The sequence below is a fragment of the Dipodomys merriami genome, unplaced genomic scaffold (genome assembly GCF_024711535.1).
Source record: "Dipodomys merriami isolate MVZ:Mamm:240054 unplaced genomic scaffold, mDipMer1.0.p SCAF_98, whole genome shotgun sequence".
NCBI lineage: Eukaryota > Metazoa > Chordata > Mammalia > Rodentia > Heteromyidae > Dipodomys > Dipodomys merriami.
Window position 1 is genome coordinate 2,576,696 of NW_027206601.1, and position 12,243 is coordinate 2,588,938.

The 12,243-nt window shown below is 51.6% G+C and overlaps 1 protein-coding gene across 6 annotated transcripts in view; it reads left to right on the forward strand.

Moving 5' to 3' along the window:
- Positions 1 to 2,336: 2,336 nt before the first annotated feature.
- Positions 2,337 to 12,243, forward strand: part of Camk2b (calcium/calmodulin dependent protein kinase II beta) — an 85,172-nt gene continuing 75,265 nt past the window's right edge. For 3 of the 6 annotated variants that reach the window (XM_070014536.1, XM_070014537.1, XM_070014538.1), the window contains exon 1: positions 2,412 to 2,604. In XM_070014536.1, the coding sequence (XP_069870637.1) occupies positions 2,540 to 2,604 (65 nt within the window). In that variant the 5' untranslated portion in view covers positions 2,412 to 2,539. Of the gene's footprint in view, positions 2,605 to 12,243 lie in introns of all 6 variants that reach the window. The other 3 variants (XM_070014539.1, XM_070014540.1, XM_070014535.1) reach the window with 2 other exon arrangements.

Sequence of the window (12,243 nt, forward strand, 5' to 3'; positions counted from 1 at the left end):
GTGACTCTGTCTAGGCAGGAATAGCCCAGGTGCCTCTGAGGGCTCAGCCCTTCTCCACTGTCGGGTACTAGATCGACCGACCTTCTTGTTCTATCAGGTGCCTGTGTCCTGCCTTGAATATTTCAGTCTAGAGAAGGGGCTGCTGGGCCCCAAGAACAGAGGGGCACTTGATACAGTAGACCTTCAATTGTACTTCCTAGTGACCTCAAGTTTTTAACACTAGTCCTAGACAGCCTTTGTGTGTGTGTGTGTACACGCACGCGCACGTACTGGAGCTTGAATTTACTGGGCACTCTACCACTTGAGCCACAGTTCTACTTCTGGCTTTTTGGTAGTTAATTGGAGATAAAGAGTCTTATGGAATATTTTTTTTTGCCTTTGATGGCTTTGAACCATGATCCTCAGATCTCAGCCTTCTGAGTAGCTAGGATTATAGGCATGAGCCACCAGCACCTAGCTTCTAGACAACCTCTTTACCTTTTGAAAGATAGCTTCACACACACACACACACACACACACACACACAGAGTTTACAGCATGCTTCTCTCTAGGTGTGTGGGGGTGGAGAGGGAGAGAGGGAGAGAGAACTAGGGCTTGTGCTTACTGGGCACCATCATTACTACTTTACCCAAGGTGAGTGCTCTACCACATGAGCCACAGCTCCACTTCTGGCTTTTTGGTTTGGTTGTTAATTAGAGATAAAAAGTCTCACAGATTTTTTTTTTTGCCTGGTTCATTTTTAAACCATGAGCCTCAGATCTCAGCCTCCTGAGTAGCTAGGACTATAGACATGAGCCACCAGTGAGCCTTTTGAAATATAACCTTACAAAAACAAAACACCCAGAGATAAGCATGCTAGAAATGTGTGTGTGTGTGTGTGTGTGTGTGTGTGTGTGTGTGTGTCTGTCTGTCTGTCTGTCTGTCTGTGTGCCAGTTGGGGACAACAGTTTCCCTTCTTGCTGGTGTTTGCTGAGGTCAAGGCCAGGCTTCCTCTGTCTCGTGCATCTGGGATCCACTTTCTCTTAACCCGTGAGTATCCCTCTGGCTGGCTGTCTCCTTAGGTCAGGGACTTGCCCAGAGTCCTATTTATCATCCACCAGTTGAGTGCCAAGTTCATCCTAGTTGTGCAGGGCCCTGGTGGCCCACTGCAGAACTGTCACTTGTTCCTTTACCCAGGAAATACTGACTGTGGCTTCTAGGGTTAATCCTGGGTTGGCCTCAGGCTAGACAGTAGCTGGCTAGGCTTAGAATCTGCCTTCGGGGAGTAAGCAGGTTTACATCAGGACAGCAGTGTGACCCCATCCCTGCTGGGGGTAGGGATGACATCTTCCTTCCTTAAGAGGAATGTGGGTGCTAGCCTTAGGGACTTTGTGGGAAATTTGGGGGCCCTGCATATGCTCTTCTTCTCCTTGGCCTTCAGACTGGATTCAAGAGGCATTTGTGAGCAAGAGAGAAAAAATGGACCCTCTTACAATAGAAAGTCAGAAGCTAGACCAGGTCTGAAGGAGGGGAGTGACTGTCAGGGATCTCTGGACAGAGTGGCTGTGAGCTCTCAGGATCTGAGTCCCTGACAGCAGCTGCTGCTTCCCTGGCTCAAGGCCCAGAGGCCTGGACTCTCAATATCCGTGTCTGTGCCCCCAGCCACTAATCCCTGGAGAAGCGTGGAGGTTGTGGGACCACCTGAGGGGAGCAGCCCTATCCTCTCACCCTCACCCCAGTGTCCCAGTAAACACGCAGCCTGAGAGACTCAGGGTCAGCTGTAGGCCAGGGGACTGAGGTGTGTGGAGTAGTGGAATCTGGGAAGGAAGGTTCTGGCACATCTTCCTGTGGGAATGTGAGGAAAGGGCTGAGGGAGGATAAGGGTAGGACCGACCCTGCGGCCTCAGGTCACCCCTGCGGTCAGGGGGGAACCCACACTATGTATGATCCTCTAGATCTGCATGTGGGTTAGGATGGGGCTGCCCGCAGCACAGAAAGGGCCAGCTCTGCAGCATGAGTAGGGGGCTCTCGGGTGCGGGGCCCAGGTGCAGTGTGTAGGCCTTGTGCGGTTAAGATCAGTGTGTGTAGGTGGAGGGCGCGGGCACATCCTAGAGCGGGTGTAGGGCGCGGGCACGGGTGTGAGTTCAGGGTGCGGGCGCAGTGCGGGTGCAGGCGTGGGGTGGGTGCGGGGTGCGGGCGCAGTGCGCGTGCGGGCGCGGGCGCGAGGGCAGGTACCGAGCGCGGGTGCGGTGCGGGCACGAGGCCCAGAGTGCGGGGCGCGGGCGCGGCGCGTGCGGCGGGCGCGGCGGCGGCGGCAGCGGTGGCAGCGGCGCCCGCGCCTCCCCGCGCGTAGGTGTGCGGCGCGCTCCTGCGGGGACCGAGCGAGCAGATCTCGCGTGCGCTCGCAGCGCGGCGCAGCCTAGCTCGGCCCCCGCCCGGCGCCACCAGCCGAGGTGTCTCCCGCGCCCGCGCCCGTGTCGCCGCCGTGCCCGCGAGCGGGAGCCGGAGTCGCCGCCGCCCGAGCGCAGCCGAGCGCACGCCGAGCCCGTCCGCCGCCGCCATGGCCACCACGGTGACCTGCACCCGCTTCACCGACGAGTACCAGCTCTACGAGGATATTGGCAAGTAAGGGCCGCGGCGCGCGCCGGCAGACGGGGGACCCCCGCCCTGCCCCGAGGGCCGGCCCCCGGCCCCGCAGGCTCCCGGCGCACTGCGGGCCCGCGCGCCCTCCGCTCCCCGGGCTCCGGGCCCAGGCGCACGGTCCCGTGCGGCCCCGAACCCCGGAGCCCGAGGGCTCTGGGCCGGCCTGCCGGACCCCGGCGCGCGCGGCCAGTCCACCGCAGTGGCTCGCACTCAGCGCGGCGGGGGCGGCAGCAGGTGTCCCCCGGAGCGCCGGGCAGACGTGACGCATTTGGCGGCGGGGAGGTCGGAGAGGAGGGGCCCGCGGGGCAGCCGCGGCCCGGGGCTCGGGAGGGTCGGCCGTGGCCGGAGACCGGGGGTCGGCCGGGTGCCCGCGCGGTCCCCACCCCCACCCGAGGCGGCGGGGGCGGGGGGCGCAGCGGGGCTGCTCCGCGCCTGCTCCGCGCGCAGCCCTATCCGCGCAGGGGCTGCCGGCGTGGGAACAGCTTCTGCCGTAGGTCCCTTAAGGAAACTGGGTTCTGAAGGATTTCCCCCTCCCCCAGATTCTTCTGGAAACAAGAATTTGGAAGGGAGGGGATTGGACGAGGTCCAGGTCACCAAGGGGGAAGGATGAGGGGTTGAGGCGAGGAACTCGAGGGTCCCTGATTTCAGGTTTGGGAGCGTTGTTTCTGTGGCAAGGGGCTCAGGGAAAAGGGGGCTTCACAGGCTTCTCTCAGGTAGGGCGTCATGGGGAACAGGTGCCCGGACTCCAAGACTCCGCTCCGCAGCCGGTGCGAAGCCCTGGATGGACGCGTCCAGACCTGGCTTTGTTCCTGGGGCCAGAGACTGGAAAGGGTCTTCCTTCCGTGCAGCGAGGTGGCTCTCCGGGCACCCCCGGGGGCTGGCTATGGAGCGCCCTCCCCTCCCCCATCTCTGAGCAGCGGGGCGCTGGCGAGATTTCCTCTTACACATCCCGAAGCAAATCCTTTTCTTCTCCTTCTCTTTCTCCTCCGTCTCCTTTTCTTCCTTTACTAAAAAAGTGTCTGGCGAAAGCTTGTGGCGGGCGAGGGACGCTGATCATTGATAATTGTGGAGTGCCCAGATGGAGGCGAGTGGAGGTGTGTGCATTCTCCATTTCTCCCCGCACATCTGCAGAGGATTCGGGGTCAGGCTTGGGGGACCCAGGAGCAACATGGGATCCATGGCTGGAGGAAGTCGATGCTGGATGGTAGGGTGGGTGCATGGGGGTGGGGTGGGGGCCGAGCAGATCTGGAGAGCCACTTGGGCCTGGAGGGGCCCAGCACCCCTTCTCCCTGCGCTATGTAATGCTGTCTGTATGAGCCTCCTGGACACAGGAACTGGAGAAGTTTCCAGGAACTGCTGGGAGTCCTCAGGTGGGGGTGAGGCAGCCTCCTGCGTGGGTCAGATGAGGGCCTGTGGGAAGGGCTGGCACTGTAGTTCTCACCCTCTCCACCAGCCAGCCCTCTTGTCTCCTCACAGAGCCATGTCCTGCGCTGTAGAGACAATTGACAGCAGTGAGCACCAGCTTTCTGAATGGGAAGTCTCTCCTTGCTAGAGAAGTTTGCTTGCTTGCTTGCTTATTTATTTATTTATTTAATTTTTGTGCTGGTCCTGGGGCTTGAACTCAGGGCCTGGGCACTGTCCCTGAGCCTTTTCTGCTCAAGACTGGTGCTCTACCACTTTGAGCCACAGCTCCACTTCAGGCTTTTTGGTGGTTAATTGGAGTTGAGTCTCAGGGACTTTGCTGTCCAGGCTGGCTTTGAACTGTGATCCTCAGACCTCAGACTCCTGAGTTGCTAGGATTACAGGTATGAGCCACAGTGCCAAGGTCTAGAGAGTCGTCTCGTCTCTTCTGCATGTGTGCACTGGAGCCCAAGCCTTTACCCTGAGCCTTCTGGTCTCCTCCATGAAGCCCCTCTCAAGGCTCCCTATGGACCCCCATTTCCTAACCTCCTGCTCACCCCAGCTCTTCCTTTCTTCACTTTGGTGTGAGCAGCAGTATAAGGTAGCCACTGGTTCTAGCAGGGACTGGCTATGGAACCACTGCCATCCTAATGGGGAGTGGAGGTGGAGAGGTGACACTGGAGGTCGAGACCAGTGAGGATTGGGGCTGCCAGCTCCTCCCTAGGTAGGCAAGAGAATGAGGAGGGGGAATGTGTGGGCACCACCATGGGGGGCTGTGGTGACCTGGGTAGGAGAGTGATCCCAGCAAGAGGTGGTTGGCTCAGCCCAGCAGACCTTTGTGGTGGCTACTAGGTGCCAGGCCTCAGGGTATAGAGGAGGAGCGGGCGGAAGGGGACTTATCCCAGAACCAAGCTGTGGAACTCAACTGGCTGCAGTGGCTGTGTTGGCTGGTTGTTGACACTGCCTGCCCAGGGCACAGTTGGTGTTGCTTCCTGGCCCCAGGTGGACACATCCAAGTTTATTTAAAGCTGTAGCTCCTGGCACCCAGTCAGGCGATGCTGAGCTCCCTGTTAGGCAGAATGGCTGGGTCATAGGCCCACAGCTGCTTCTGTGTGATGGGGTACCCAGGCCTTTTCTCTCCCCTGCCCTGTTTCTTTCTTGGATGACTCTGGATCTTTCCCCAAAGGCCTGGATGCCACATCAGCTTGGCACGGGGAGCCATTCTTTGGGGTCTGACCTGCTCAGTGCTCAGTGTGTGCCCTATGTTGTCCAGACTTACCAAAGCTCAGGGCAGTTCCCTGGCAGCTTATGTGCTGGGACTCTAGGAGCAGGCACAGAGCAAGGCAGGGGCATCTTCAACCCACTTGGGCCAGCCAGCCGTATGTTTATAATTTTTTCTATTGGATAGCTTGTGTGTATAACTTTTTTTTATTGGATAGATTGTTTGTGTGTATACTTTTTTCTATTGGATAGATGTGTGTCTGTGTGTCTGTGTCTGAGTGTCTGTGTGTGTACATCCTGGGGCTTGAACTCAGGGCTTCTTGGGCATTGTCCCTAAGCTTTTGTCCTCAAGGCTGGTGCTCTACCACTTGAGCCACACCTGCACTTCTGGCTTTTTGGTGGTTAACTGGAGATCAGAGTCTCATAGACTTCCCTGCCTGGACTGGCTTCCAACCACGATCCTCAGATTGCAGCCTCTTGAGTAGTTCGGATTTCAGGCCTGGGCCACTGGTGCAAGGCTAGATAGATTTTTTAAATGCAGAAATTCCAGGAATAATAAAGCAAACAACAATATCTCAAGTAAAAGTATTATAAGTAAATATTAATATAGTTTTCCCTCACCTATTGTGGTTCAACTATTGTGGCTTCACTGCATTGTGGGTAAATAGTATTCCTCCATCTATCACAGTAGTTCTGTTCCCTAGATCTCCTGTGATAGATGAAAATCCGTGGAGTAGCAATAAATGAACCTCCATATAGGATGACCATGCAACAGAGTTTGCAGATTTCCACCTATCCCAGTGAGGGCTCACGGTAACCCCTTTTCCTATGACTTCCAGTCCACCTTTGCAGTCCCTCCAAGGCTCTGTTTTTGATAGTTAACACACAGATATAAGCATGCATTCTAATACAGATTCTTAAGTGTGTTCTCTTTTTAACTTTGCTGGAAAATCCCAAACTTGTTCTCTTGGTCAGAAGTCTTCCTGACATGTGTGCATGCTATCCTGATAACCGTGAACACAACCATCTCATCTGCTCAGCTCCTGGTAGAAATCTAGGCTAATTCTAGTTTCCTATCTTGCCTACCTCATCACCAATACCATAACATGTGTTTTCTGGTACAGGGTTGAGAATTTATTTGGAGGTGTATCCCTGACAGTAAAGTTGCCAGTAGGGGTCTTCCCTGTTACATCACTCCCTGCAGCCATGGGGGAGAGGCCACTATGTCACACACCATCCCTGGCTATGGCAGATTATAAATGCTAATGAACAGGGAGCAGTGACGTGTTCTGGATGAGACCCATGAGTTTTCTACTTTGGGGGATAGTTGATTGCTGATAATAGGGATGGTCTCCCTAGAGAAAAGCAGTTCCCACAGTTCTTGGATAGAATTTCAGGGGTCCTGGGAGAGAGGACGCTGGTCATGGTTCCTGCTGGAGCAGCACCTAACATGTGGTGTACTTGAAAGGTTTGATTTTATTTGATTCTAGCTGTGCCCGAAAGGCCCTCCACCCACCCCTATTTTACAAATTGAAGAAAAAGCTGGAGGAAAGTAGGCAAATTGCCAAGTGTGGATAAGGAAGGTCCCTTATTTCCAGCCCCCACCCAGTACCCCTAGAACCTCAAACAGGCCCAGAATTGACCTTGACGTGTCCTTGACTCTATCCAGTGACACTCCCCACCCCTCAGTCAGAAGAGAGAAGGTTGCATCATGGGGCTGGTGACCTATCCACTTTCTGAGTGGGGGTGTCGTTCTGAGTCGGGGTGCTTTGGCTAGCAAGCCTGCTGGGAACTGGTAGATGGCCTGCTAGGGAGTTCTAGTATAAACTTCAGAATTTCAGAGTAGATGGGGTTTTGAGTCTTCTTTGCTCTAATGCTGGTTGCCAGGGAAGGGTGGAATCTGGTGGTGGAGGAGGAATCTTGGATTTGCTATTGTGTTTACTTTCTGCTGTCAGCCCTCCCCCAGAGCACTGGGCCCTTCCTGCCTCAGGGCCTTTGCCAGAGCCCCTCTCACCAGATGCTCTCCCATCTCCTCTTCCTGTTCCCAGTCCTCCCCTCTGGTTGTATCAGAGAGGCTAGGTGTGGGCCATTCACCTCCACAGAGCCTGGAGCTGGGTTCCCAGGGCCTGGCCTGGGGGAGGGAAGGGTTGTGCCTTCACCCGTGGACTTCAAGCCTTTGCTGGCTGTTCTGGACCTGAAGAGTCTGGAATGAGGGGTGGTTGTGATTCCCTAATGTAGGGGGCTTAGAAAGAAGGCACACATACTGAAGCTGTTGGCAAGAAGCGCATTAAGGTGATGCTAGTTTAGTTACTATTTAATGGTATTTATATCATAACCTACTTTGCCGAGAGCTAAGAATATATCTGCATGCTTGCTGCTGGACTCTTTCTTTCCTGGTGACAGTTGCTAGAACTTCAGTGGCACATAGTGTATTAGCATACACAGTCTGTGAAATAGAGGCCATGATTATCCCAGCTTCCAGAAGAGGAAACTGAGGCACAGAGAAGTACTACTCTCTGGTGAAGGTCACACAGGGGCAGGGCTGAAATCCACGCAATTTGACTCTAGAAGCCATTTCGGCTCCTTTCAGAAGCGGATGGACCTATTCTCTTTTCTGTTCTTGAAACAAGTGCTGTGAGACTCTGCTGGCTAACTGGTGGGCAGCTGGTGGTTCACTCTGACCCCAGGCTCATGGAGCCCACACTGTCCAGAGCCAGTAGCTTCCATGCTGTCCTTGTACTTTTCCAAACCCAGGGCACTGCCCACAGTTCCTCTTTGTGAAAATGTCAGTTCTTTTTCTAATCTCTCCATGACAACCAATACTCTGACCCCATTTGAGACCAGCAAGACTTAAAGTTTTTTCTTTTATTAGTTGCAAATTACTAGGGCAATATAGTCTTGTAAAAAGAAAATGAAGTAATAGAGAAGGTGCGGTAAAATGTGGCCTTTTACACTGAAGTTCCTTCACTCCTCACAGAGGCCTGGGCTGTTTAGTGTCAGTGTAAGGCATGTGTGCTCACAATACATACATACCTGTGTGCCACATATAATGATTTTTAAGACAGATGGACTCACTATGCATTTGACTGCAGTTTGCCCTATTTACCCTCTTACTCAGCTTCCTTGCTCATGGTCTGGTGCTCTACCACCTGAGCCACATCTCCAGACTGACTTTTTGGTGGTTAATTGGAGATGAAGTCTCATAGACTTTTTTTTGGTCTGAACTGACTTTGAACCTTGATCCTCTGAATCTCAGTTTCCTGGATAGCTAAGATTACAAGCTTGAGCCACTGGTGCCAGCTTGGTAAATCTTCACCGATAGGGATGAGCTACTGCAGAGATATATGCACATATATCAGTCATATTTTTTGGACCAACTCCTGATGGTCTTCTGCAAGGTTGTTGAGAGGATGTGGCTGTCCTGAGGAGGGGCTGTGTTCTCACTGAGGCGACAGAGACCAGACACCTGGAATGTTCAGGGAGCTGTCTTCTGAGACCAAGGTCATTAGTACTTAGAAGCCCGGGGTCTGGGTCTCAATTGAAGGAACCAAAGGATGTATTCTTGACTTCCTTGTCCTTTTCCAGACTCCCCAGGAGTAGGGTAGAGGGAGATTTTGTTTTCTTCCTCTCTCTCTCTTTCTCTTCCTGTCTCTCTCTGTCTGTTTTCCCTTCTTCCTCCTTGCCCTTCCTCCCTTTCTCCCTTTCTCCCTTTCTCCCTTCCTTCCTTCCTTCCTTCCTTCCTTCCTTCCTTCCTTCCTTCCTTCCTTCCTTCCTTTTATTATTGTGTGTGTGTGTGTCAGTGCTGGGGTTTGAACTTAGGACCTGGGTGCTGTTCCCGAGTTTTATGCTCAAGAATAGCACTATACCACTAAGCCACAGCTCCATTCCCAGCTTTTTGGTGGTTAATTGGAGATAAGAGACTCACTGACTTTTCAGCTTGGGATGGCTTTGAACCACAATCCTCAGATCTCAGCCTCTTCAGTAGCTATGATTAGAGGTATGAATCACTGGTGCCTGGCTCTTTTAAAAAAAGTGTGTTTGTGTTTTTCCTTTAGAAAACAGGTTCTAATTGGGACAATTTCCACCACTCCCCTTTTTGTGTCTGTTGTGGGGCTGTTTTTTTTTTGGTTGGTCATGGGGCTTGAACTCTGGGTCTGGGCACTATCCCTCAGCTCTTCAGCTCAAAGCAAGCACTCTACCACTTGAGCCACAGCACCACTTCTGGCTTTCTGAGTGGTTTATTGGAGATAAGAGTCTCACAGAGTTTCCTGCTGGATTTGAACCAAGATCCTTGGATCTCAACCTCCTGAGTAGCTAGGATTATAGATGTGAGCCACCGATGCCCAGCTGTTGTAGGGCTTTAACTCAAGACGCTGTCCCTGAGCTCTTTTTCTCAAGGCTAGTGCTCTACCACTTTGAGCCACAGCTCCACTTCCATTTCATTATTTTTGTGTCATCACTTTTTAAAAGTCCATATTGAGCAAGTCATTTAACAAAAAACAAAAAACAAAAAACAAAAAACAAAGTGGGGAACAAGGGAAGGCAGGATGCAAGAGAGCTCCTGAGAGGATTTTGTATTTCTTGGTCTAAGAGATAAATGTGGTCTTTCTGGAAATTCCAAATAATTTTGGGAAAAAAATTACCCCTTGTTCTCTTCCTTACCAAAAAACAAAAACAAAAACAAAAAAGTGGAATCTGATTAGATTCTTCCTAAAGCATCTTCTACAATCGCAGTAATGTAGCAACATAAAAATGCATTATGTATCAACTTGATTTTTAAAACATTATCAAATGAATATAGTACATCCAACTATGTATTTTTTCAGATGAAAATTAAATTTGGATAAAATGAAAGCATGCTCTCATGTTGGAGGTAGGATTACCAGTTCCAAACTTGGGTGGAATTTGTCTCCCTCAATAGGAGCCCAAACACTGGTGAAAATGGCGCTTTAGGTATTGACATAATGATCCTAAAATAGCTAAAGCTAGGATTCTTTGTTAAAGCAGATGCATACTCTTGTTGAATTGGAGAGCAGATTGGGAGAGCCAGGCGGTGATTTAAGAACTTTCAGAATGTTGCCCAAGGATGTAACTTGAGAACTGCCATCCTTGTGTCGCTGTTCTGTGAGTGGCACGTGAGGACTGGAGGGAAGGACATGCTCTCCCATTACAGGGAGATGGTGCCAGGGGCTTTGCTCCGTGCTCACATGAGTACATCTGTGCAGCCAGCCAACATCCTTTCCAGCAAGGAGCCAAGGGGGAGCCCCGCCCCTTACCCCACAGCTTCAAGTGCTTAAAACAGTGTCCAGTATACAGCAGGTGCTCAGAACTAGCTCAATGGTATACCACAGCTACAGGCTGCTAGCTCTTGGACCTGCCCCATGCTGCCCATCTGCGTTGAGGTACTTTATGTTGTTGCTGCCTCTTCCTTTCTCCTCTTTCTCCACTCCTTCCTCCTCTTCCTTCTCTCCCTCCCCTTCCTCCTCCTCTTTCTCCTCCTCTCATCTCCCTCTTCTCCCTCTCCCTCTCTCTTCCCTTTTTCTCCCCACTGCCTCCTCCTGTTCTTTCTCCTCCTTTTCCACTCCTTCCTCCCCTCCTGCCCCTTCCTCCTCTTCTTTCTCCTCCTCCCCTCTCCCTTCTCTTCCCCATCCCCCTCTCTCTTCCCTTTTTCCTCCCCCTCCCACCTCCTCTTCTTCTTCCTCCTCATTTCTTCTTTGCATACTGGAGCTTGAACTCAGGGTCTGGGCTGTCCCTTACCTTTTCTCACTCAAGACTGGATCTCTACCACATGAGCCACACCTGCACTTCTGCCTTTGTGGTGGTTCATTGTAAATAAGTCTTACAGACTTTCCTGCTTAGGCAGTTTTGAACTGTGATCCTCAGATCTTAGCCTCTCAAGTAGCTAGGATAACAGGCATGAGCCATGAGAACATGGCTTTGTTTCTTCTATTCTTGCATGTTGGGGTTGCATTCTTCAAGTCCATAGGTTTGACACAGGTCATTTGTTATAGGTTGTCTGGGTCTGTCAGGAGCAGAACCTGCTGAAGAGGGGGACCAGTGTGGTGTCTCTCAGCCCCAGCTGCACAGTGTTTGGGTACTACCCAGGCCAGAGCCTCAGAAATGAGGAAGGAGCTATGCAAGTTTGGAGAAGTTCCCAGGTGGTTCCAGAAGCAACTGCTGATGCTGTGAGGCCAAACTCTTGCCTCATTTATAGCCTACTTACATCCCTTAGTCCCTTGAGAGCCTCACCAACTTTGTGTTTGAAGTTTGCCTTTGTTTTCTGTATGTACACAATGACATGAACCTTTACCCCACATTGCTAAAGAGCCACATGTGTGGTTTACATTTTTTCTATTATAAGAAAACAGCTAGACCAGAGTGGCAGCTCATGCCTATAATCCCAGCTACTCAGGAGATGAACAGAAGGATTGACATTCAAGGCCAGCCTGGACAAAATGTTATTGAGATCTGATTACAACCAACAAGCTAGGTGTATGTGGTGGTTCACAACCGTAGCTTAAGTAGGAGTCCTGTGGTCTGAGGTCCACCCTAGGTAAAAAAAATGAGATCCTATCTGAAAAATAACTAAAGCCAAAAAAGGGCAGAGGCATGGCTCAGGTGGTAGAGTGCCTGCAAAGCAATTGTGAGGCCCTGAGTTCAAAAAGAAACCATGAAAAGAATTTTCTTAACACGTTTTTAATAAATCTCCACAAAATTATTATAACATGTAATAAATCCAAGCATTTTAAAAATATTTTGCATTTTTATTTTAAATTTTTCTGTCAGTAGTAGGTCTTGAACTCTGGGCCTGCACATTTTTCCCTGCAGTTCTTCAGTTGAAGTCTAGTGCTCTACCACTTGAGCCACAGCGCCACTCCGATTTTCTGGTAGTTAATTGGAGATAAGAGTTTCACAGATGAACTGCCATCCTCAGATCTCAGCCTCCTGAGTAGCTAGGATTACAGGTGTGAGCCACCAGCGGCTGGCATATTTTTCATT